The following is a 27,500-nucleotide window of genomic DNA, read 5'->3' as shown; positions in this document are numbered from 1 at the left end:
GGAGAAGGTGGAGGAGTTCAGGTACCTGGGGTCAACAGTGCAAAGTAATGGAGAGTGTGTTAGAGAAGTGAAGAAAAAAATGCAGGCAGGGTGGAGTGGGTGGAGAAGAGTGATAGGAGTGATTTGTGATAGAAGAGTATCTGTGAGAGGGAAAGGGAAAGTTTATAGGACTGTGGTGAGACCTGAGATGTTGTACGGTTTAGAGACAGTGGCATTAAGTAAAAGACAGGAGGTGGAGCTGGAGGTAGCAGAGCTGGAGATGTTGAGGTTTTCGTTGGGAGTGACGATGATGGAACTCTGGAATACAAACAAAAAATAAAAGATGATCAGTTGTCTCTATATCAATTTGACAGGAAATACGGGCATTTTCTTCAAAACTAAATCGGTGTCTCAAAAACTCAGATGAGGAATGTATACCATTGAATATTTAAAAATGGGTTTCATTTGCTTTGGAAAGCGAATATAATTTGTTAGCAATTTTTTTTTAATGTTTATTACAAAAGTCTAGCAATATTAATTCGAATGATGTACATGATATTCAGTTGGTGACCTATCTAACCACTAATCATACACTATTTTAAAATCCCCACAAACATACATTGTTTTAATTCACTCTAATATAAATGAAATACAAGTTTGTTTTGGGATGCATTGTTGTAACCATACACATTTCCTAAACATTTTGAATACAAAATAACCACAATGTCCATCCAAAATGGATCTTGACTCAATAAGTTTCCCCGGGAAATTGTTAAAAAGAAAAGCAACACAACCTGAGCAAATAAAATCGGTTCACCCCACTGATTACTCCAAAAGGTACGATCAGTGCAACTTGAATAAGTTTCCTGCAAAAGAACACATTGAGCTTTTCCTTATTTACAAAACATAAAATAGCCTTTCTTTTGGTGTCGTCTCACTAATCACTAATCCTTTGTAGAGTTATTGTTTGATCAATCTATTATTGTTACTCTTATATTATTGATATATTGATATTCCATATTCTATGTTATTATTCATGTATTATTATTATGGTAAATGACATGCTATAATTACACATTATGTGCTGCACTATATCATATTATATACTATGCTATTTATCTATTCATATGTTTCCATAATTATTGTACTATTCATGACTTTTAATTTACTGTATATATTTTATTGACTAGGTTATTGACAATCAAATTTTCTAATTAAAGTGTGCATGAACACAGGAGTTTCTGAATGCTGGAAATCATAATTTATAAATATAAAATAGGTTTTATTGTTAGTTGTAATTATCATTGTAATAAACTGGTCACTAAAATGGGTTTAATAAAGTTCATAACAAAAACAAAAGTCAATGCATTGCATTGACTTTTGCAATCTGAAATTTCCAATTCAATCCAATCCTATTTTATTTGTATTCAACTTTTTTACAGTGGACAATGTCACAAAGCAGTGTTTGAAAAATACAAAGGTTCATGATGTTAATAGTCAATTAACACTTTTATTATTAATCAGTATTCCAGAAGAGATGATAGCAAATATATTACTTATGATAAATAAAAACTGTGTACTTTATAGTCAAAAAGTGTAATTATGTAACCTGGATGATGGAGATTTGGTCTTCATGGGAAAGTTTCCTTTGGAAAATAAAATGAATAAAACTGTGGGATTGTATGTGTATGTGCTCCCTCTACCGGCTTACTGTAGCTACTGCATCAGATTCAAAACACATTGACGCTCACCTACAAAGCTAAAAATGGACCATTATCTCTACTTTATTTTACCCCACACTGCACCATACTTCCTCCTATCCTCAACCACTGCTTCATTTATCTCTCCATCTTCTAACACTTCTCAGATCCCGCCATCTCTCAGGGTAACAGGAAGCAATGGTTTGAGACTCCTTTTCTGTGCTGGTGGTGGAACAGACGTCTGCTTGATGTGACGATCTTCAAAAAACACCCAAATACCTACATCTATACCTACAGCAGTACTTAAATGAACACTTCTATTTAAGAAATATACCCTGATCAGGCACAACATTATAACCACATGCCTAATACTGTGCTGGTCCCCTTTTGAAACAGTCCCGATTCACTGAGCATCAACAGCATTAACTTTTTTAGCAATCTGAGCTACAGGAGCTCGTCTGTTGGATCGGACCACACGTACCAGCCTTCGTTCCTCACGTGCATCAATGAGCCTCAGCCACCGGTTCACCACTGTTCCTTCCTTTGAGCACTTTTGATAGATACTGACCACCACAGACCAGGAACATCCCACAAGATCTGCAGTTTTTGTTGAACTCGCTCAAATCCTTAAGCCCATTTTTTCCTGATTCTAACACGTCAACTTTGAAGATGAAATGTTCACTTGCTGCCTAATAAATATCTCCACCCACTAACAGGTGACATGATTATAATGACATTATCTCTTAATGTTATGCCTGATTGTAAATTCTGGGAGAGACTACAGTAAAAAAAAATACTCCTGAGTAGTGATAGTGATATTCTTGTTCGGTCTCCTATTGACCCCATAATCTGTATTTATTGATAAAAAACAAATCATTTGGCCGAACGACGTAAATGTAAATAATAACCACATCGAAGACGTAAAAAGACAGTGGTTTCTTTATTTGCAAATTAATCACAAAAATATTGGCTACCAACAATAAAAAATATTAACAATGATAGGTTTGATTGTACAGTCCAGATGATTACCTTACAATCGATTTCATTTACATCACTATCTACTGATATCCTACATTATAATACAGAAAGCACAGGATTGGCAGTGTGAAGTTCATGGGAACCACTTTGTGTGTGTGTGTGTGTGTGTGTGTGTGTGTGGGGGAGTTTAAAGTTGTGGAACCCAACAAGAGGAAAACGTCTCTTTCCTCTCGTTCTTTCTTTCTGTACACAGAGAACACATGGTTTGTGCTTGGTGCAAAACTTCCGACTTTGTCAAGAAAATATATTATTGCATTATTATTATAGTTAGAAATACATCAGGACAAAAACAAAACAAAAAACAAATCAGACCGTTCTCCACATCATGAAGATCTGAGCAGCATGGTGGTGGTTGTATGTTTTTTTTTCTGATTTTTTATTTTTTTTTGCTTTCCAGGCTGAGAACTGGATCGTGTGTATAAGGTGCGAGGGTCAGCATTACAGACCGTGTGCGCTTCAACGGGAGCACTTCGAAAAAGCGTTTAACCGAAGAACACAAATCTTCAGAGAACGCTTTCAACCGTTCCTTAGTACACGAGCTTTTATGATGGAACGCTGGTTCTTGGTTAAAAGGGAAAAACAAAAGAACGTTGTGCTTATCAGGGACCGTTTCCTCCGAACCGCTTTCACACCGTTTGGTTTGCGATACGAGAGAAATCAATACTGTCAGGTCAAATTCAATGTATTTCTGAAGTTAAAAAAAATGTGAAATGAGGGCGGGAATTAATTTTGAGCTCAGCTCTATGATCAGCCCTCCTCCACGATCAAGAGTGTTTTTAAAAAATAATACAATTCGAGTAAAAAATCTAACAAAATCAAGATGGTGAACTTGTCAGGCTTCCTGGCCTTCCACTTCAATCGGTACTCGGTGATGTTTTTGATCTTATCGGCACTTGCTTAGTGTTTTATTTAAACCATAGTTCAACATGCAAGTTCAATATATTTGCATTTGGTATGGCCAAAAGTATGTGCACCCCTGCCCATCACACCCATATGCACTTCTTCCTCAAAGTGTTACCACTATATATGGTAGACGTTTTTCCACCCTGTGTTCCAATGAAACACTGACGAGGGCAGAACACCGGAGATTTATATCATGTCCATCCCTGCACATCGTCGGAAATCACTTCAATCTGGACCATATCCAAACAGCCTATGGAACCAAGCGTTCCTTTACACCAGAAGGCGTATGGAAAGACATGATCATCCAGCTGTGAGTGGAATAGTTAAATAATGTCCTCGAGACTAGAAGGGGGTTGAAAATACATTACTGATACCACAAGCACCAAATAAAAAAGGGGCAGGAAGAAGGGGGGGGTGGGGGTGGGCTGAGGTTTTGTTCGTTATTTGAATCACAGCTGGAAGAACTGCTTACTCGACTTCATTACGAGGAACCTACCGTACGTTTCCACCGGGTGTTCTGCTCACCGATGAAGGGCACGATGAGGTCTGCGCTTACATTCAGGGCTGTAATATAGTCCAGACGGTCATTATGTGCCAAAGGAAGCGATACATTCTCCGATAGGACCGACTCGAGTCGTACGCACACGAATCATGTGACCAAAAGGAAAAAAAAAACAAAGGGGGTCGAATAAAAGAACAAAATATGAAAATGTGGTCATTTAATATCAACCCTCCGGTCGATACTCTCACTTTGGGAAACACTGGTTCATCCTGGAATCATTTCTATGCTAATGAACACTTTTCGTTCGTCATTCTGGCGAACAGCAACCGGCTTAAGGCGATAATTCATTTTATGAACGATATAAGACGCGCGCCAGGATCCCACAGTTCTGTACATGTCCATATATACACTCACATTTATTTCCGGATGTAGCTTATTACTTGTAAAGTACACCATAAATACGTAGATGTGATTTTTTTTTTTCTTTGTTGTAAATGTCACGTTTTGTTCGAGTGGGAAAACGTAATGAGCAGTCTAATAAAAAAGAAAAAAGAAAGAAAATTTGTACAAAAATAGACTTCAGGGCGAGACAGGCTCCTGGTTCAGACCTCAAACGTGATGTATGCAAATGAAAAGATGGATGGTTGGATGAATGAATGAGCAAAACCGAAGTTGAAAGTTCCTTCCTGGTTCATTCGTTGGCCTCTGTGCTGAAAAAAGGGCTCTCCAAAAAAAAAAAAACAACAAATAGAATACGTTTTTATAGGTGTCTCAGCAGACCAAACACTTAGTTTATATGTGTGTGTGTGTGTGTGTGTGTGTGTGTGTGTGTGTGAAGGTACTGACAGACATCCCTAGGTACCCATGCTCTTTCAAATGAAAAAGCGAGGGAATGTCAACGTCTCCATCACCGCACCTTGCCTTCCCCCCCCTTCCCTCTCCGTTTCTTTTCCTCTTACAGCCAAGACCTCCGGAACGAAGCCTCTGGTGTGCCGTATCCAGCTGCATGTAGCTGACTCGGAGGATATCGGAGAGGTAGAATCTCCTCAGGAGCACGTAGAGGAGTGCGAGTGTATCGCCTTCATTTTTGTGGCTCCCCAGCACCAGTTTCCGGCTACCTGCTGTGGAGCAGCTCTTCGCGCAGCCAGCTCGGCAGCGGCTGTCCCATCTTATACAGCAGCTTGGACAGCTCGATGTTGTGCTCGCGGTAGTGTTCTCTAAGGAAGCGTCGTGACTGTCGGAGGAGGAGGAAAAGAAAGTGAGATTTTATGCCATACTGACGATGCAGATTTAGAACAATAGCCACGCCCACAAACTGCACTCAGAAGCCCAGTGTGCTACGGTAGTCCTAAGAGGCCATGCATTAAGATGACAGGAAGCATCTTGTCCACATCTATATATCTGCTACAGACAAACTTTAGGTTGCAGGATCCTTTTTCCCCGGAAGTTTTTTCCCCCGCTGCATTCCACTGCAAACTACGGAAGTCCTGAGAGGCCATGAATTACGATATTGTTTTCTCGACATGAATGTTTTCTCCTTATTTCCCAGTAATCAGCACTTAATTGTTCCGTGCATTCGGCAAAAGAGCGCGCCCTAGAGGCAGCGTCATCGCAGATCGTGAATGAAACAATGTTTGTGTCAAAATCTTATGTCAACTTATGTCAAGATCAGGAGGAAAAATCTAGAATAAATATTATAATGCATGGCCTCTTAGGACTTCTGTAGTTCAGTGGACATAAACAAACATAAATAAACTAGCATATACAGTAAGTAAATATGTACATAATGTCCAATGCATATGAGGGGTTATCAAAAAACTTTTAAATGGTGCCAACTGGTGCTATTCTCACCACGCGCGTTGCCACATCATGGAAAAGTAAGTTAGAACAAAGCGCAAAAAAATTTCCAACGTGAAACTGGGAGAATCTGGAACAGAGACGTTTGACATGACACACGGCGATGCTGCAGCGAGTTGTTCGAGGTGTTTTGAGTGGCTTCTAGAGTGGAAGAACATCACTTGAAAATGACAAGAGATCAGAAAGACCTTCCAAGAGCTCAACACCTGATAACCGTTCCCCAACTCGTGCATAATGATCATCGGCGAACGATCCACATGATCTCACTCGCTTTAGAAATAACCTTCATGAGATTCCTGTCTGTGATGCAGCGTTCTGGTATAATGCGTTTCTCTATATTATTGATGGTTTTTATAGCCGTGGCGTCATAATGATTGTGGACGAATCAGGCAGGACATCACTGAAGGCCTGGGCGTGAAATATACGCTAATCAGCAGTTTCTGAAATTTTCCTGAGATTTACTCCCCATTCTGTAGGATCACTAACCATAAGGAACGATCTGAGTTATTTTTTCCTCCGCCAAATCTTCACTGCACACACATTTTTGATGACTTCATTTCAGAAGGTGGAGATGAAGCCAGCTGTGTGACGGTGGCTGTGTTTTTGAATGAGATCGTGTGCAGCATTGGATCGAAAGATTGCTGCCATTCACAGCACTGCAGCACATTCAGGACACATCAGACTGTCCTTCCACCCCTCATTAACTCCAATGTGTCTGCCAAGATACCTCAAGGTGACGTCAAGGACATGCACCGCTCTGTGCACTACACTGTCCCCTTCAGTCCTCACCCAAACGATCAGCAATCATGTGACCTATTATACATCATGAAACCATGAATTCTGAAGTAATTCAGTGTTCTGTTTCACAACTAACACTCACATCTACATCCATGTCAGGATACTTCCTCCCTTTGCTCTTCCCCAGGCATTTCGTCTTCCCCCCGTCCAGCAGCTGGCACCAGAATCCCTTTTTAGGATCAAACCTGCAGGAGGAAACAAAACGGAGGTGGGTCAACAGGAATTCCAGATTTCCACATCAGTCTGAGAGAAACAAATATGGCAGACAGATGGTGTGCAGCCAGGTCTGTTTGCAGAAACAAACACGGGGACAAACCAGGCCTATTGTCCACTGGGGGATGGGACGAACAGATGTTGCTGCTTATGAGTCTGGTGCAGTGATTATGTGGTCAGGCATGAAAGAATGAAAACGGCAAAGCAGGAGATGAGAGAGTGACTCAGAGACGAGGTAGTAAAGAGAAATTAGAGTGGGGGAAAAAGACAAAAGAAAAACAGAGTAAAGAAAATAAGACAGAAAGACAAGGTAAAGGAGGAAAGACTAGCAGATTAACATGGAAACAGAAAGGCAAAGGGGAAAAAAGGAAGAAAACTAAGAAAAACAGACATATGTAATGACAGGCAGATCGAAAAAAAAAAAAAATTAAATTGAATAAAACATGGAAAAAAGAAAGAAAGAATAACAAACAAAATAAATATGGAAAAATGAAAGGAAAAACCTTTTAAAGATTTTAAGATTTTAAAGAAACTAACAAAAAGTGGGTGGGTGGAGGAAATGGTAGAAAAAAAGGAAAAATGAAAGGAAAGGAAAGAAACAGACAAACAAACCATCCAAAATGAGCTACATAAACAAAATCTAGAGGAAAGAAAGAAAAAAATGAGAAAAGAAAGAAAGATATAGAAATTTTTAACTATATATGAATAGAGTAGACGGGTGATGAGGAAAAATGGAACCCAACAGAACAAGTCACAAGGGATTATAAATGATAGACAGACAGGTAAATGAATCCATCTGAAACGTGACTCCACGCAACACATCAAACCCAAACATCTCTCACACACACACACACACACACACACACACACACACACACACACACACACACACACACACACTGCTCAGTGCTCAATCAGCCAGTAATCACCTGCCTCCAGTCTCTCTACCTGTGCTTTATTAAAGAGGAAAAGCAAAAAAGAAACAGGAGAATGTTCAGAAAGAATCTGTCAGAGAAATGAAGACACTCACGCGAGGATCTTGTGGTAATTAAGAGTGTTTGTGAGGCCAAGAAACTTCTGGATTTTATCCATGACTGCAGCCGGCTCCGTCCTCAGCATCTGACCATCCAAAACCAGTATCTGAGCAAAGTGAGAGGGTACAAGTTCTCGTTCACACGAATATACACTCTGGGCCATGTCCACACCCCTGCGGTGATCTAATCTATCCTTCCCAACCCTCCATCCATCCATCCATCCATCCATCCAACCATCCATCCATCCAACCATCCCTTCCTATCCCATTCAACACTGTTTCCTCCCTTCCATCCCATCCCACCATGCCTTCTCCCCCAAACACACTCACCTGGCTGGGATGGTAGTGGCTGAGCCATCTCTGCAGGTGCGTTGCGTACAGCCCGGGCACGAGACAGCGATTCTGCAGCACCTTTAGTTTGATCGGAACATCATAGCCTGCGGTGATGACATCATGGAACGTGTATTTCTGGGCCACAGGGTCATCGTGTGCTCTCTGGTGCTGGAGCAGAGCAGAAACAACAAATCAGGAAACGTCACCGAGAACTTGAGGGAACTTGAGGGAAAAATGTTTACATGTGCCATGCCTGTCTTTCTTCCTTTGGCCTGTCTTTTTATTCTTTCCATCTTTTTTTTCATGTACTTTATTCGTACTTTTATTTTTTGATGAATAATTAACAATAATTAAATTTAATGGCAAATAATAGAAGCTTCTGCTTCCTGTTTAGTGTTTCAGCTGCCAAAATAGTGCCCAGTGCTGCACCCGCAATAATAAAGCTAACGGCAAACAACAAAAAAAAAAGAAAAAGAAAAAGTTGTTCTTATGGTGATGTAATTGCGCTCTGAGCTTTTTTTTCTTTTTTTTTTTAAAACCTTGTGGGAAAATCGTATCTTTTAAAACAGGACATTACAGACAATGCCGTGTTATTGTTCTCCGTCTGCTAAGAGACTGACCTGGTACCAGGAGTAGGCTCTGTCAGCAGGATTAATGAGGATGGTGATGATCTTGGCTTTAGGAAGCAGCGCGGCTGCTCGACGGGCCGCTACCTCTGAGTCGAAGTAGTTGGCACTTTTCTCAAAGTAGAAATCTGAGCTAGTGTTGGAAGGCAAAGGGAAATACTCCATATACCTACGAGGGAAAGACGTTAGACATGATAAAAATAGAAGCCTGTTAAAGTAGAACAGCAGCGGATTTAAAAACTATGTGTATCAAAAGCAATCTAGGAGCCTCGGGTCTTACAACGATATTCTGCGACACCACAAACAAAACTGTCAAAAAGGCAGCATGATCTTATATAGAGGTCTAACGATTCATCGGTTGTGCTGATTAATCAGCACCGATAGTTAGTTTTTCCGGGTTGCGTTATACAGTACGAGAGCGGCCTCTAGATTTGTTGTGTCTTTATTTATTTTGAAAATAACTGTTTTTATTTATTTGGAGTGTTACTTTTTGTTTCAGTTTGAATGCATGTGTTTTATTGTCCTCAAAATGTATTAACAATGAATATATTCATATTTATTCACATTTATGTTTGTTTATTTTTATCCAGTATCTATTTTAAAAACCATCGGTTGATTAATTAGTTAACCTAGCTATTGGTATCGGTAAAATCTACTATCGCTCGACCTCCGATCTTACACTCCCGCTTCTCGCTCATTAGTTACACTTTCATAGCTGGGAATGTGTACGTTTGTAAATGTTTTTTCAAAAATAGAATCTCTTCACAATTTAGGGTAACATCAGAATCCATTGTGGTTAATGTGCCAGACTTCACAGCATGCCAAGCCTTTCCCTATCGATGCATCTCCTAGTGGTTTACAGGGGCTATTGAACTTAACTCAAGCATGCGGCCTCAAAAAGCGCAGGCAGAAATGCTGTTTAAAAAAAAAAGAGGGGGTGCAGAAACATTCTGTGGTAATGAGAGAGAGAGAGAGAGAGAGAGAGAGAGAAACAGAACAAGATGCTAGAAACATACCAGTCAATGCCCTTGTGATAATTACGACCGTTGAAGAACTGGATCTCCTCAAAAGTCTCCTTGCTGGGATAATTACTGGTCAGATCAGGATGCATTCCCAGAAACAGATAGAGCGCTGTCGTTCCTGGAAGGGAGTCAGATAAGAAGAGTTCATGGCCAGGTTTTGGAAGATTTCTTCATTTATTTACTTCTTCTTTATGGTCAGAAGTAACCGTAAAAGCCAATTTAGATTCTTTTTATATTTAGCTATACAATACACCATATTAAGCAGAATTCATAGCTCCAAAGAAAGCTCAGAGCTGCAGGTGTACAGTTTATACTGCAGTATAAATACTCTGTGTATTGGGATGATAAGATTCACAGATTTGCAGCAACAATTGTGCATCGGATAAAAGTTGACATTTGTTTCGTGAAGCATCTTTTTTTTTATTATATTTCTTTAACATCGGTGAAAACTGATTTATTTATATTTAATTATTAGTAGATGTGCTTTACTTTTATTATTATTTTTTCTACTGAGCTGCTTAGTAATGGACAAGCCCAAGATCTGTGGTAATTACATGTGTTTAAAAAAGCTGTTAATCCCTTAATCAAGCATTTACTAACAAGGTTAACATTGCTATTTAACGACATACAGCAAGACTGGGCTATTGCTCCCTTAAGACAGGTTAAAAGTTTAATTAGTCGACGCAGTAAACCTGGAATTCAGACTTAATGATGTCAAGTGAAAACTGCATTAAAAAAAAAAAAGGCTTAAAACTGACTGCCTGTACTAATTCGGTACATGAAACACAACTGCTGTTTGACACTCTACACCAATCAGAAGAGGTTATTTTGGCTGATTTACAGCTGCAGAGTTGTAAAAAAATTAAAATAGAAAAAGCATTCAAACATAGTTTTATAGTCTGGCGCATCCATGACAGCTAGATGGCGCTAGTGTATGCTGCTAATAAGAAGGTGAAACTAAACTCACCTGTCTTCTGCGGGCCTATGATGAGCAGCTTAGGGAATCGGTCGCAGGTTTTCTCCTTTGACCAAATGTCTTTATGCCGTTTGTCCTCACAGGGGTCCTGTTGGAGAGATTCGGATTTACAGTTACAGAGTCTGTGAGGTAACGTGTCACGTGAGGTAACTCGTGCTCACGCAGGCGCAATTGTGAAGTTTCTGGCATGGGACGGACTGCTATTAAGTGTCTATATATCACAGAGTGGGCCTACGGAGTTCTAACTGTTAAACAGACCGTCTAACTTCATTACGCTAAATAAAACCGGTTCCTCGAACCAAAGTCCCCGAGCTAATAGAGCACTCACAGCCAGCAAGCGAGGGGAAAAAACTGGGCAGTGGTTTGACTGTGGTCTGAAATAACATCTAATTAAAAACGTCTATATGAATATAACATTTAACAGGCGCAGAAACAAAGACCAGTTTAACAATTAGGGAAAAATGCTTCCAGACAGCACTGGTGTATGTAAAACACAATGGCTTTCAAATCGTTGAGCGAATTCATTTACGATTGATATACTTAAAGGGAAAAAAAAACTTGACCGTTATATAAATAAATGCCACACTTTTCTTCTAAGCATAAAAGACTAATCAAATCATCTTATATTTAGGATGTCTGTATTTACCCAGTGGTTTTGAGGATCTTATTAATCACAGGTGGACAGGAGTCGTAATCTCTAATGATCCGCCGGCTTGACCTGAACTGACACCGACTCTACTACAGCTGAGGTGGGCACATCTGGATCGAGTTGTGCAGATTAACAAAGAGCAATGCGCCCTGCTTCTGTGGCCTCCTTTACGGTCAGCATCTGTCGGATCTTACGAGATAGAGCGAGGGCTATCGGTGCGTACTGACGCTTCACTGCAGCGTACACATTTAATCGGACTGAAGAACGGGGTAGCCCGGTCGTTACGACATTGGAATTCTGATCAGATGGTCGGGAGTTCAAATCCCTGCCTTACCTAGAAGTTGTGGCGAATGCCCTTGAGTAAGACCCTTAACACTCAATTGCTTGTATAAATTGGTATATAATTCAAGATTACTCATCGACTTCATTACGTTAGAACAAAGCTACATATACTTTTTTCCAGATGTTTCCCTAATGTGTGATTAAATGTCAGACTGAGGAAGCCACACTCTTACATAGTTATGCACATTGCTGCAAGTTACTCCCCTTTTTTGTGTCTAAAATATTACATGCTGAGTTAGAACCTGATCCACTTCTGGTGATATTTGGAGTTTCAGATAGATTCAGATCATTCCAAAAATCTCTTGTTGTCTGATGAGGTCTTTATAGAAATCAATACTAACGTTTTGAAAAAAATACTAAAGTCCGAACCGACATTTGTGTTGTTTCACAAACTGGATCAGGTTGATAACATTTGGTCTCCTCATTTGCATTATCTTAATAGTGCAATTTAATTATGTTTGATTATTAGATTAATTAATTAATTTTTTTTTAAGAGAGACGCTCCAATCAAATGAAATGCTCCTGTTTCGTAGTGCTGTCACATAAAGTGCAGGGAGGAAACAAATCTTAACAGCTGAAGAACAAAAAGTATTGTGAGGACTTTCTGGGAGAGCAAGTACACATGAAAAGACATTATTCACAGCCGAAGGATATCTCCGGAACGCCTGAGCCTGGAGTGAAAGGACAGGATCTCAACCTTGACAGGAAACAAGGAGGATCAAAAAAAGGATTTAAGGCTCTAAAATCACAGTCTCTATATTTCTCAGAGGGTGAAAAAAAAACTTGACAGTCCGACAGGAGGAGTCAAGCAGAAATAAAGAGGAGGATAAACTGAACGACAGAAGAAGTGGTAAAGGAAGGAAAAAGATACGAGTGTGGGTTCAAGAATTCTCCTGGCAGCACCGAAGATACAATTTCAGATTTGGTGAAAAGCAGCACGGAAAGAGGTTTCGTCTCTGAGGTTCGGTACATACCTCGGTTTTCAAGTCACGGTCCAGTGCAATTTCGGTATGGTCACAGAGAAGAAGTGCAAAACATAAAATTGCTTGTCGTTTTTGTATTAACGCAGATTATTATTAACATTTGTGAACTGCAACTGTTCAATTTTTTTTTATTTTATAAAATGCCTGCTTGGTTTAAATAAATAAAAAATATATAAAAAATCTAATAGAATAAATCAAATAAATTTTACGAGTAATCGGGTAAATTGGCACACATTAAATTGATAAAATAAAAGGAAAAATTTAATTAAATCGTTTAGACCCCATCTGGGTAATACAGATGTGTATATAAATGTGTTTTACATTTAAAACTAAATTTTCTAAAGATATGATCTACTAAACAGTTCTTATGTCAGCATACTTATACAATCTTCATTAAAATAAATTCTTGAAGCTGGACATAAAAACGCTAAAAGGATATTGCTAAACTGTCACGGACGTGGCGCATGCGCTAAACAAAATCTGCTTTACAGAATTTAAGAGTTGAGGTGAGACCTGTACCGTTACATTCCAAGCTCTGTTATGCGAGAACACCTGCATGCCTGGATGTCTTCGGAAAGAATCTCTGCATCATTAACACACTTGTGTTTTCTTGTAGGCGTGTCGCTCTCTCACCTGCCAGATTGGATCCCTTTCCTCTGGAAAGATCTGGAAGTATTTCTGCGCCAGCTGCACGGGTGGGAGTGTCTGCAGCTTCAGGTTGGTCCATGTCTGGGAGAACTTTACTAGGTTTTTAAATGTGTAAAGGCCCAGGCGGTCGTTGCCGTAGTTCGACAGGTGGGTCATGAAGATGCTGATCTGGATTTTCAGAAATGACAATTTCTAACACAAACCTCGAAATTATGTACTTTATTAGAAACACTGAACATGGCTTACAGGGTTGAGGAGCACAGTGAGGAACAGCTCTCCTCCGTTGATAAGTTTGTCCAGCTCCTTAGGGCTTCCGGGATACTCGTTGTAGAAAATGGTGTGCGTAAAGAGACCGCACGTCTGCCTGGGCAACACCTGAGAGTGGATCAACACAACGAACCATGAGTGAGTGGAAACTTAAGAGAGCTCATATTGGGCTCGAACACTCCAGTTCAAAAGGCATTCAAGCAAACTTTTGAAACTGAAGCCATAAGAAACTTCTGTATTTTATATTCATCATGACAAATTAAAGTGGAAAAACGCACTTGGTTAGCCACAACGTGCAGTAGCGTTCAAACACTGCGCTGCACTGGAAACCAAATGGAAACTGTGTGACCTCAGCCTAGAAAAATGTATCCTTAGTACAATAAAAGGAGCAGAAACCACTCCATTAGTAATAATATAGCGAGACCAGAGTTAAACAAATGTCAGCCAGAATGCCAAATTCGGTCAACAAATCAAAGTAAATATTCCATTACCCTCTGCACATCTATATTCTATACTATTTTGTTAACTATTGGAGCTTCTGTGTGCAAATCTGGTTGAAACATGTTGGCTCCTGCAACGGTTCTCTAGCACACGTCTCCATTCGCTTTTATTAGAACAGGTTTCATCACACAAGTTTGTTGGCCAACTGGAATTTGGACTGGCAAATAATCTAAGCTGGACTGTTGCCCTTTAACAAACCATAGAACTTTAGCCAACATGGTACAAGGAACATGATTTGGAATTGCTGCAGTTCCCTTCTTCCCCAAAACTTCAAAAAGAACTGTATACATTGACCATTTAGTCATTTTGGTCACCTATACCAATTCCCACCCCATATTTACTTCTCACCTATTACAATCCCAATTCCCAAAAAGTTGGGACAATGTGCCAAATGTACATAAAAACAGAAGGAAATTGTTTGCATATCTCATAAATTCACATTCTAGTCACAGTAAAACAAACAAAAACAAACAAAAAAAATAATTAATTAAATAAATTAAAAAAAAAAAAAAAATTATATATATATATATATATATATATATATATATATATATATATATATACACACACACACACACACACACACACACACACACACACACACACACACACACACTGTATATATCCCATTTTAAGGACTAGTTAACGTCATTGTGAATTTGATGGCTGCAAAATGTATCAAAGTTGAAACAGGACCATGTTCACCACTGTGAAGCATCATGACTTCCTTCCATATACATCCGGGAACTGAGGAGACCAGTTGCTGAAGTTTTGGGAGAGGAATATGTGTCTGATACAGGATTCTAGCCTCTCAACAGTTCTGGGTGTCCTTTATTGTGTTTTTCATTTCATGAAGTGGCAAATGTTTCAGACTGCAGACAGGCAGGTCAGTTCGGTACCCGGACTCTTCTACTGCTAAGTCATTCTATATTAATATATACAGCATGCAAGTAGCATTGTGCATTTGTTGCACTAAAACCTGTATAGACTGTTCAGCATTGATGGAGCCTTTCCAAATGTGCAAGCTGACGATTCCACAGGCACTAAATAACTTCCCCCACCATCAGATACACTGCTTTTTTGAGACGTGTTGCAGCCATCAAATTTAAAATGACCTTTTTTTCCCCCACTTAAAACATACATTTCCTCCGGTTAAACGTTTGGTATGTTTTCTAAGTTCTATTGCGAATAAAATGTGGGTTTATGAGATTAGCTAATTTTTGCATTCCGGTTCTTTTTTTTTTTTTTTACATTTTACAAAGTGTCCCACCTTTTTTGGAACTGGGGTTGTAATAGATGAAAAGTAACTGGTGGGTGGGAATTGGTAGGCGATGAGAAAATGGTAATTGTATACAGTTATCCTAGAAATCGTAAAGGAGAACAAATAGTGAAGGGAAATGGAGCGAATTCAGATTGAGATCTTTCCACCATGTTGGCTAAAGTTCCATGGTTTGTTAAAGGGAAGTGGCGAAAATCCAGTTATGATGATTTGCCGGTCCAAAATCTAAAAAAACAGTTCCAACCAAATTTGTACACAAGAGATAAGGATTTCTTTGAGACTCAACAGCCAACCACAACTATCTTTTTTTCGGGTCCCAATCGGATGAGAATGCTATCTGCTCTCTTCTACACACTACGGCTAGTGTAACTGAGATTGAGAAGGGAAGAGAAACTCGAATGTCATCTCTTCCCAACTAGAAGATTTTGCATGTACATGGCTAAAGATTTCCCGATGTGAGAAGAAAAAAAAAACAACAAAAAAGACTATAGATTAAAAAGAGAAGAGCAAATTACATCAGTAACTTTTGAAAATTCATAATGATTGGATTTCAAATCCAAGACTTACACGAGGATGACTAGAAGCACAGAGTTAAAACACATTACGAAACAAAAAGCACAGTAGCCCCGAGTAAAAATCTAAAAGTTTCTATAATTATGTTCATCTGCCTCTCGCTTTGAAGATCCTCACTCGCTTTAACTGTTGCCCACTGTGCACTTTTTTCCTTCTTAGAAGCAGGACCTTGTTATCTGGCTCAGGCAGTGATGTACACACTCACACACACTCGTACAAAAAAATCTACTTCTTTCTTTAACTGTCTGATGTTGGAATCCCGAGAGGAAGTTGAGGGGAAGAAGGTTGTGCAATGATTTTTTTTTTTCTCTGCTTTAAGCAATAATATACAAAATATTATATATTGCAGAATATTACTTCCCCCAAGACTGTGTTTGTGTGTAGGATTTTCTTTTTCCAGGGATCAAATATCGAGTTGATAACAGACAGGTTTTGGTTTATATTTTTATACTTGATAATTTTTTTTTAATACAGATTTTAGCATAAACGCAAGTCAATGAAATTACCTCAGAGGAAGTAAGAGTGTGTGTGTTTGTGTGTGTGGTTGTGTGTGTTGGCAGACCAGAGCGGTTAAACAGAATCTAGGGATTAAAGGAAGTCTGTGAGAAATGGCTGCATCTGAACGCGGGTCTAAACACAGAGCGAGCGACAGACATAATATTTTCGAAAACCCTTTTCCCAAACAAAGTGGAGCGTCTCCCCAGAACATTCTCTGAAAGGTTACTCAACTAATCTGCAATTCAAATATGAAGCAGCTCGCTGTCCATTGTAGCGCTGAAGAATTAGACGGTTGCCAGAGTCGTGATCTTTCGTACCACGACGCGTCTCGAAATGTCTCATTATTCTGCACCGGACCAGAAACAATATCGGTGTATTTCCGTTAACCACACTTATACCGGTGTAGTATTTCCTTTTAGAGCACTGTGTTCACCCGTACTATAGGCAACGACTCTGTTTATTCCTTTTTATATGTGGCACTTGAGTGTGATGTTCCCACAGAAAGGGTAATGCTGAGCTTAATGTGCTGGTGTGAAATATTCACAGGAAACCGACTGCCTTAATCTCATAGTCACATACTTTTTCCCCCTCACTTCCTTCTCTCACTGCTGGGTCATTTTTAGTTCTTAATTAAAGTATTTTTTTCCGGGTTTATAAACAAGGAAATAAAAATGCTGATAAAATTTAAAGGAAATGCGTAGCAGCCTAGTTCGTCTTAGTCGTTATGTTTTAAGGACAGGAAATGGACCAAGAATAACCACATGAAGTGCTTAAACACACCATCGTCCAATCTAAACAAATTCAACAGTAGCTGTAGCATATAACGTATGCCATTAGGTGTTCAACATGGTTTATAGCTCTATCGCATACAACATACACACACACAAACTGTACATTAGTCCTATTCATGTTATATTACTGTTCATGGCGATGTGTATAATAGTATAAAGGCTGTTTGTAGAGACTGCGTACACCCAAAGAGATGCCATCCGCATGCACTTCCTGAGTGATGAAGACTGCACGACTCGGTGAAGGTGCAACCTGGTACTACAAAGGTGTGCGAGGGACTTGAGCAGGCTTGTGCACTTACGCTGATGCCGCTGTGCATGAAGCCTCTACGGAAGCGTGCAGGTTTGAGATGAGGGTATTCCTCTGTGCTGGTCACCTTGATGCCCCACACCTTCTTCCAGGCTTCGTAGAGCTGCATGTGGATGGGGTAGACGCCAGAGTGATGCGGAGCCACCGCGTAACCCATGTTTGTGGGGATGCCGTGTTCCTGAGAGAGAAAAAGAGGAGCCAGAGAGAAGACGTATGAGGAGATAATTTGAGATCTTATGTTCTAATGTAAAAAAAATTATATTCGATTTTAAGCAGAAATATGGCTTTTAGAAATTCAAATGTTCCAATCCTAAAAAAAAATGGGGGACCTCAAAAAAAAAAAAAAAAAAAAAAAAAAAGAAAACCTTAATATGATCAACAACAGATGTTCATTTGATCTGAATTGATCAAAGGTGTCGTACACTTAGAAGGAGGAAAAAAAAAAAGCCCTAATGTATTGCCTACATTGAAGGCTTCCTATTTTCAGCCTTACTTCTGCAAACTTGCGGTTAAGCAGCATCTGTTCGGCCAGCACCGACTGGTTGTGGAAGAGATGAGGCTGCATGTGGCTCCACATGTGCGGAAACCACCAGAATTCCTTACTGTAGGACAGGAGCAGGTCATCTCCCAGATCTTCCTCATCGGTGCCTGAGGAAGAGAAAACATGTTACACGCGAGCACGACTTCCACCCGAGCGAGGTTTGAAAGAGGGAAATGAAAAACCTTCCAAAATTTTCAATAATGTACTGCTTACTGAATCCCTGGTCAAAAATATGTGGACACCTGACCGATTTATTTATAAGTAAAGTGAAACTGCAGAATTTTCTACAATTCCCCCTTCACTGGAACCAAGAGGGCCAAACCTGTTCCAGCGTGACAATGTCCCTGTGTGCTTTCCAAAATCGAATGAACACCCAGACCTCCTCGTCCAACACCGTCTTATCTCACTAACGTTCTTGTAGTTGAAAAAACACAAGTCCCCTCAGCCATACTTCCAAAATCTATTGGAAAGAAAGCTGGACAAGGATGTTTAACACACACATATGGGACAATTGTGCTTTTACTAATAGACACTGTTATAAAAGAATGTATGTAGATTGTTCCTTATAATTGTACGTTTATCCCAAACTACAGTCCAAATCCACCCTGAAAGATAAATTCTCTAGTGTCCACATGCCTTCGGCCTACAAAATTTTAATTTTAACCAGATTGTCTGAAAAATTCAGGCACAGCTTCGTTCACAGTCTGTATTATATCACTGTATTATAATGAAGAATCTAACTGCACTTTGAGGTGACTGTCTTTATGGTTAAGACGAAGCAAACTTTGGTGAAAGCAGGCAGCTGCGAGAGGTGACATCATTATGGTATTGTTCCTAAGCGAAAAAATGGCAGCGTATTGAAAACGAGCGAGTTTGATAAAGCGATGAACCCAAGCTCTAAGAGCCAAATTACAGCGCATTTATCCTTAATCATAGTGAAGGCCATTAGGAGCTGAGATGACTGATCTCACCAGCATGAAAGAATTTTCCAGAGAAGCCCAAGTTGAAGGTGAAGTTGGGTACATGAGTCCGGAGCTCGTTCTGCGTCTCCAGCAGGGCCTAAAGGGATACATAAAAAAGGATTTACAATCATCTAACATGTACACTCTTCCAAAACCCAGAAGATAAACACACGCATTTACTTGCAATCTAGCCTTTTTTTTTTTAATCAGGGTGGTCCCATATACAACTGTCAAACCACAAGCTTACCAATGGTCCATGTCCAAGATCTCACACACAAACCTTAAACTCATACATCCAGCACGACCGAAGGTCCTGAATACACGTACATTACTTCCCGACACATGCACACATCAATGTCATCATTATCTCGCGTCAGCAGCAAGCCGACAGCAGCTCACTCGGAGTGGGGGGAAAGATATGGAAAACGTCTGCACAAATAAAAAGACCTGGCTTTCCCCGCTTCTCACCCTAATCATTAACAGCTGACGCACTGTCAGTGAACCTCGATGAGAAAAATCATCTATGAGACAAATTCTTGTGCTTTCTAGGCTAGTGGATCGAAACGCGGCGTTCCCTCAGGGATCAAGTTACAAGCGACTGAACACGTCAATAAAAATTTATAATCGAGTCATTCCTGCAATTAGCCAGATTCAATGGTCACTTCAACTGAGAGGGTTTAATGCAAACGCCAGGAACTTAAAAACAAGTACTTGTGTTCAGCAACAAAAAAGCTCTCAGAATTCAATAAATTTGCCAGAATAATGCGAGTGATACTTGAACAGAGCATCTCGGAAATCTGTAATGAAAGACCCTTGAATTTATGTTGAAGTTAAAGGGATACCTGGTGCCAAAAAAAGCCCAGTTCTAGGACGTTTGTTGGTCACCATTCGCGTTTAACCGATACACACTTTTGCTGATTAATGGCACCAGTAGTAGTTTGCTATTGGTTATCGGCAAGATCCATACCGTTTTTCTGGGTTGCGTCTAGACAGCGACTGATTTTACCGATAGCCAGGTTGGATCGTACTTGCGGATAACCGATTAATCAACTGATTTTAAAATGGATACTGGGTCAAAAAAAACAGCAAAGAAAAACACCACTGTAGCCTATAAAGGCGAATCACTGAAGCCACCTGCTGTTTGTTTTTACACGAGACTGCGCGTTGCACGGAGAGCGCTATATGTTCAATTTATTTCTTCATTATAAAATTTGATTTATTCATTTATATATTCATATTTATTTCATTTTGCACATTTACATGATTCAGTATTTTTTTTTGTAATAAATTCCAGCACTATTGTGACACATGGTGTGTCATGTTTGGTTTTTTAATCCAGTTTCTATTTTATAAAAACTACGGCTTATTAATCGTTTATCGTCAACCTCTAGTCACAACGCTGCCTAAACGCTGAACAGAATCGGATAAATTGAAAATCGAAATGGCAAAAAGGAGTGTAATGAGAATGTAGTACCTTAAGCCTCGTGCGCCCTACTGGATTTGTAGCACCAACGTCGCAGACGAAATCGGATTTTGGGGCTTAACGTGTACTATTTAACAGCGAGGAGCCAGAACAACTGAGGACAAACAGCTGATAAGTTCCCAATAGGAAATCGAATTGATTTGCCACCACTTGCGGCAGATCCCTGAATCCGGTTTCATCACTGCTATAGTACTGTATAGGGTGAGCACAATAATACTGTTTGTATCGGAAATTGCTCAGGATATCATAACTTTATTAGAAAAGTTACAATAAATTAAAAAATACATGAAAAAAAATAAAAATACAAAAATTATCACTATATTTCCAGTTCTCTTGGCAGAACAGGATGCGCAAAACCTGCATCTTTTCGACCAAATATTCCCTCACCATTTTCTCTCCATTCTATCTCATTTACTCTTCATGTCACATGACAGATAGGGGTTATTTTTGTTAAAAAAAAAAAAAAAGAAAAAAAAATTGTGTAAGGCATTTCTTACGTTCCCTACACATTTGCGGTCAGCGACTGTTCTTTGTGAGCCCATGTCTTGATTGTAATCGACGAAGGTTTCTTAGTATAAGCTGAGATTTTAATTTTATGTATTTAAAATGCTATCACAAGTGCGAGCTGATTGCTTATTTTCACATCTGCGCTGAAGCAGAAAATCTTTGATTACGTCTGCTCCCTTTTCGCTTTTATCTCGCCGTGATTCTTTGAAAAAGCTGAGAGCAAGGTTGAGGGTGGGAAGGGAGGAGAAGAGAGAAATAAACAAACCAACAACAAACAAAACAGGAAACACGCACATGAACAGGGACTACGGTTTTGTAGTCCCTTTGAACTAAGAGTCATCAAGAGAGAGGCTTTGGGTTTGCGAACTAGTTGGAGCAGAGACGGCAGCACGAGCTGTCATTTGATGGCAGCGGCTGATCGATGGTGATGCCAGATTGAGCTCTCCATGTCTCGATGCTGCTCTTTCTGAGTTTCTTTTCAAGCAGAAGAGAGACTCATGCTCCTGCCGCTTGGCTGTCTCAGGTTTCTTTTTTTCCCCTTCTTTTTTGCCCCCCATCTCCATCCATATTTCTCTCTGAAAATTTTTTATAATTCTCCCCTGCGCATCCGTCTCTATTTGTGTATGCAGCAGGATCAGAGCTAGAAGGCCATGAAAGAGTGAGGAAGAAAGCAAAAAAAAACAAAAACGGAAGGAATGAGAAAAAGTACTGTGAAAAAATCCCCGCAAAAAAGTGTGAAAAGGAAGAAGAGATGCCCAGTCACAAAAGACAAGGAATGAACATAGACTCAAGTACATCTATACCCCCCCCACCAAAAGCACTACAGTGCTTTGATGTCAGTTTTCACGCTCCAGCAATGAACAGCTAGCAACGACCCCCCGAAATCTAATGCATGAGCCGACTCAGCATTTTATTATTATTTTTTTTGGGTGAGATGAAATGTATGCAATTTATGTGTCATGAGCTAATCAGGGATGGAAAAACATCTTGGTAGGTTTTTCACAATCGTGAAATCAGATAAAAACTCCCAACCCCCCAAAAAAAACGATTTTTATCCGCAAAATCCATTGCAAATGCAGATTTCCTGCCTAATGGAAAATTCCTTCGAAGGCTCTATTTTTTCATTTAAGCAAGCCTTTGAGTAAGCAAAGCATCATTTCAGGGCAGCTATAAATTTTATTTAGATTTTTCAGGAATATCGGCCCAAGATGAGGAAAAATGGGACATCAGATAACTACCGTATTTTCCTGATTATAAGCCGCTACTTTTTTCCCATGCTTTGAACCCTGCGGCTTAAACAACGAAGCGGCTAATTTATAGATTTTTCCTGGGTTTTTCCCGGTTTCACAAACTGAACCCCATAACATTAGACCAATGAAATTGGCGAACGGGTTCAGGTGAACCAATGAAAATCTTTATATTAAATCAGATGCGCTCCCACTGAATCGGGCAGCACCACATCATAAATATGGATGCTGTTCCTCTGACGTTTGACCTGCCGCTCACTCGGACTGTCTACAGGAAATGCGAATCATTCGTCACGCTGAAAACAACCGGGCATGAAAAAACGCACTTCACCTGTGTTCTGAGCTGCACGGCATCGGGAGAAAATAATCGGGAGAAAGTAATAAAATAAAGCACAATGGCATATTTCTACCACAGGCTCACTACTGTACAGATCTGTGAGGTTCCAGGTACCACTGTCGTTTCTACCCTCTACAGCCAACATCCAATATCTGCCACATTGCTTCACTTTACAGCGTGTTATTACCCAGGTAGCTACAGACAGAATCGAACGGTCCACCCACCTTGACGTCGGTGACTTTCATCCGTGTGCCTTCTTTTCCCACAAAGATGTCATCGATGTCCACTAGGATGTATCGCTCCAGAGCGAGCGACAACCGTTTGCTTGTCAAGAAGCTCACGGCATCCACCAGCACCAGCTTGTGCAGCCAGAAGTTGAGGTTGTTACCGAAGAGGACCCGCTGGATACCGTCATGAAGCCCCAGGTCCTGGACCACCGCTGCATGCAGGGGTGGTGGAGGACCTCCGGGTTCAGTGGTCCTGCCCCGGGCAAGCAGTACAGGCTCGTAGGTGGAGTGGTTGGACTGGAAGACGGTCCAGTCGTCCCCGGGCAGCGGTCCTCGCTCCACCTCGCGCGCCTTAGTGATGAGCAAGAGCGGCGATTTAGGATTGACGCTGCAGTCCCTTAAGCCGAGGTTCGAGTGTAGGAAGAGGGGGAATCCCTTCAGCTGGGCACTCTGTAAACTGTTCTCGTTCGCCTTCATTACAGTAAAGAGACAGAAAAGGACAAGACATTGTATCATTTGTACATTTAAAGCCTTGAGTGAAAGCACAAGACTGACCTGAGAACTTTCACTGACAATCATAATGACTAAACGGCTACGAGGTACTTTCCGGGAATCCCTAAGGACGAATGCTTGGGTAATTCAACCGGTTCAATCCATTCACATTTCACCCTTCTTTGGCTTAAAAGACAGAGTCAAATGATAATAAAATGTTTTTTTTTATGGAATGAAAACAAAAACCTGTGGTTTCCTGGGTCAGTTTGTAAAATCTAGGACAAACTTTTGCAACCGGCTCTCCGTCATCTGTAAACTTCGCCCTGATCAGTCGATCATTTCTTGGCATTCCAGTGTAACTTAAATGTATAATTTCAACATTTAAAGCTTTAGTTTTGGTCATAAGTGGTTTAAGACATGACATTGATCATATTTAGCGATAAAAATCTTGCACACGTGACAAATGAGCGGTTAATTAAACCCTGCGAGAGCTTGCCTTGTGTTTGGAAAAATACAGCGCAATAAAATAACTTTGCTCAATATTATCGTTCAAATAACAGCAAACGTAATAGAACCCATCTGGCACTAGGACCGTTCCAATGCAAACAAAGGGAAGAATGAATCTGGGTGTTGGTTGAACCCAGGCGCTTTTGACGCGAAGGATGACACTTCAATTATTATTTGATTTGAACAAGTTTAATTCATTATGCTTAAAATAATCAAGTAGAGCTGAAACTTTGACTAGAGTTGGCAGTAGAAGATTTTAATAATAAAGCTAATGTATAATATCTTTTTATCTACCTTTTGAGTGAATTTGTTTTTGCTGCAGTTCACAGTTAAGGTGCTGGAAGCGAAAACCATGTACTATTTGCTAATTATTTCAGTTTAGCGTTGCTAGAAACGGTTAATGATGCACAGAGTGCTGTACATATAGAAACATCTCAGGGTGGGTCTACTGGACACCTACTGCACAACTGACTTTTGAATGAAATTGTATTGTTGCCAATGACATGAAATAGCAGTACATTTATATTTATGGCATTTGGGAGACCCGCTTATACAAAGAATATGATTTACTGAGCAGTTGAGGGGTAAAGGACCTTGCTCAAGGACCCAGCAGTGGAAGCTTGGTGGGGCTGGGATTTAAACTCCGATCAAAAGAAGAATTCTTTCTAAACAAAGCTTTCTTGGTACATCCACAGAATTATTTACAACAGAAGGCAAATAATCAGCAAAAAAAAAGAAAAGAGAACAGAGCAATTCTCTTCACTCTCTGAACATTCCTTCTATCAAACCACTAACATTCCAACTCTACTCCTCCACTTGAAATTCCCAACTCCATTAACCTCCGTACATCACACAAAAAATGCATGAAAAATGTTTCAGAAATGGTCCAAAGGTGACAAGAGCGAGTGGAAGGAGGAAGATGGCGAGAAGGGCTGTGCTTAATATAGCCTCGGGAGATTACACCAAGCCAAGTGCTGGCTGCAGTCGCTGATTCCCTCATGGGAAACTGGTTGGGTTTTTCGGAGGCGTGTTTCTCTAGGATGTAACATTAGATGTGCTCGGAGCTAAAGGCATTGAAGCGAAACAGAACGGGGAAGAGAAAGTTCTCAGAGGAAAAAAAAAGGCAGGAGAAACGGTCAACCTGCAAAGATCTGGTAGACAAGGGCAATATGCTGTACATTATCTGGTCCTGCAGCTGATCGATTGAAGATGAAAAGTTAAGTGGGTTCAATCATAGAAACCACACACACATTATATATTTACTAACACCCTTGTGGCTGAATGAGCATGTATCTCTTCACAAAAATCGCTCTTAGGGCCCTTAAACAAGGCCCTTAACCCTTCAGGAGTGTTGAATCATGGCTGACTCTACACTCTGACCCCAGCTTCCTGGAATATGCGAAGAAATAATTTCCCTGTGGATCGATAAATTATTCGTTAAAATATGTGACCGTGTGTGTATAATTCTTACATTAACTGTAATAGATTTCTAGTTGAATTATAATTAATCAGTTACATTCTGGCCCCAGTGATTTCATACTGGACCTGATTTCATACATTTAGTCACCATCTGTTGTAGCCATTGTTGTGATTGGGAGTTTGTTATAAAAGAGATCTCCGTTCCAAAATCCGTTTTGTTTGTAGATTAGAATAAATAATTGTCTGTTATGTTGCTTAGCAACCAAAGCTTACTGTAACACTGCAAAGAAATGTTTATAGCCAGTGCAATTCCTAAATGAAATTATTTAGTCTGTTGGTACAGAACAAAGAAACAAACAAAGAAATATCACAAAACAAACCGTTGTGTGTTTTATACAATAGTTGCAGAATGATAAACTATTAAATCTGGCAAAATGCTGTCCATCATATCCGTCAATTCTGACTAAAATAATCAGTAAATCCTCACCTTAAAGAAGCCAATGATGCCCACTCCGTACTCCACACAGTACTTATCGAGCAGTTCTCTATTCCAGGCGTCCAGGTTGACGTACTTAAGAATATTCTCATATATGACCAGCGTGAAGCGCCCCCTGTTCTTGTCGGTGAGAGTCGGCATGTCGCCTTTCCCTGGGGCGATCTCAATCTGGTAGCGGAAGCGCCCCGATTCCAAGATAGCCACGATGTCCTGGCCCAACTGCGAGTAAAGGCTCTCGACGAAAACCAGCACCACAGGGTCTGTGCGAGACGTGTCTGCCGGCTTGGCAGTCCTTGCAGGAAGGATCCTGGCCGACGGAGCGGAAGGGGTGGCGGCTTGCGCATCCTCCCAGTCGGCGGCTTCGGTGTCTGCGCTCTCGGGCCCGCCGACGCTCGCCGGCTCCAGCTCTCGCTTGACCCCATATAGAAAGTAGGCTGAAATGAGCACACTGACCATGCAGAAGAGGAAGAGCAGCAGTAGGCTGGTCTGCAGCGTGAGCTGCCTGTAGAGCCGTCTCACGCGTCCACACACCAGCATCGTCACCCCAATGCCACCTGTTTGAGTACACACGCACCGTCCTCGAGTCACTAACAAATCGCTGGGATCGAGAAGAGATCTTCCATCCTGTCACCATTGCAGAGGGCAGGAGGACCGGGGCGGGCAGGGGACGGCATGGGCGACGGTGGGCTTTCACTCACCTCCCGAGATGTGTGCTGCCCGTCCCCGTGCACCAGCAGCCCCCTGCCCACCACCCTCACACCCCTCCTGTTCTGCCCTCTATCTAAGTCCTTATCGTTTGAGCCAGTGTGGAAAAGAGAATGGCCTGGAAACGAGGCGAGACAGATTTCTGTAGGACAAACTCGTCTTGCTGGGATGAGACCTCCAGACGGTCATGCCCGAAGAAACGAAGCTGAGATCTTCATTTGGTCTGGGGGAGAAACAATTGGAGAAAACAGTTACTAGCAAGAAAAAGAGCATTTCATTTTGTATCAGGCTAAGTCTTTGCTCGTACACGCTGCATAACCTGCGCCGTAGACAATGCCTGCCTTTCATTAACCAGCAATAGGATCTATGAAGGCAATGAATGGATTACGAGATAATGGCCGTGGTTTGCATTGATTAGCCGCGGCTTTAAGAGCGATCCACGTCCTCTAGGCACTTCAAAGTGCAAAAGTCATTCTTTTCATCTCGAATAAAGCGCTGAAAACAAAAAAAAAGAACAAAAAAAAAAAACCTGGCACAGGTGAGTAAAAAGATCGAGACCGACAAAGAACGGAGTCAGGAAATTGAAAGGTCTCGGAGAGGACACGGGGATGGGACACTATAAAATTGACGAAGAGAAAAGCCAACGTAGTGAGCTACCATTAAGGGCTTGTGACGTATCGCTGTCACTGGCTTTCTTTTCATCATTAACGCGTTCCTCAGCCTCACCCGAGTCTGCTGTAGGGCTCGAAACCAGAACAG

General features: G+C 40.7%; 1 protein-coding gene across 3 annotated transcripts in view; it reads right to left on the bottom strand.

Annotated features, from left to right (window-relative positions):
• Positions 1–2,600: 2,600 nt before the first annotated feature.
• The window catches only part of ndst1b (N-deacetylase/N-sulfotransferase (heparan glucosaminyl) 1b), a 78,518-nt gene continuing 53,618 nt past the window's right edge, over positions 2,601–27,500 (bottom strand). For all 3 annotated transcript variants that reach the window (XM_046867637.1, XM_046867638.1, XM_046867639.1), the window contains 14 exons: positions 26,028–26,964; positions 23,120–23,593; positions 19,331–19,418; positions 18,312–18,466; positions 17,811–17,996; positions 13,849–13,977; positions 13,588–13,770; positions 10,972–11,068; positions 9,999–10,122; positions 8,977–9,151; positions 8,354–8,524; positions 8,021–8,130; positions 6,860–6,962; positions 2,601–5,356 (listed from right to left, as the gene is read on the bottom strand). In XM_046867637.1, the coding sequence (XP_046723593.1) occupies positions 5,237–5,356; positions 6,860–6,962; positions 8,021–8,130; positions 8,354–8,524; positions 8,977–9,151; positions 9,999–10,122; positions 10,972–11,068; positions 13,588–13,770; positions 13,849–13,977; positions 17,811–17,996; positions 18,312–18,466; positions 19,331–19,418; positions 23,120–23,593; positions 26,028–26,573 (2,661 nt within the window). In that variant the 5' untranslated portion in view covers positions 26,574–26,964 and the 3' untranslated portion in view covers positions 2,601–5,236. The remainder of the gene's footprint in view (positions 5,357–6,859; positions 6,963–8,020; positions 8,131–8,353; positions 8,525–8,976; positions 9,152–9,998; positions 10,123–10,971; positions 11,069–13,587; positions 13,771–13,848; positions 13,978–17,810; positions 17,997–18,311; positions 18,467–19,330; positions 19,419–23,119; positions 23,594–26,027; positions 26,965–27,500) is intronic.

This window comes from Silurus meridionalis, chromosome 15, assembly GCF_014805685.1.
Source record: "Silurus meridionalis isolate SWU-2019-XX chromosome 15, ASM1480568v1, whole genome shotgun sequence".
Classification (NCBI taxonomy): domain Eukaryota; kingdom Metazoa; phylum Chordata; class Actinopteri; order Siluriformes; family Siluridae; genus Silurus; species Silurus meridionalis.
This window is presented reverse-complemented; position numbering and strand designations above follow the sequence as displayed.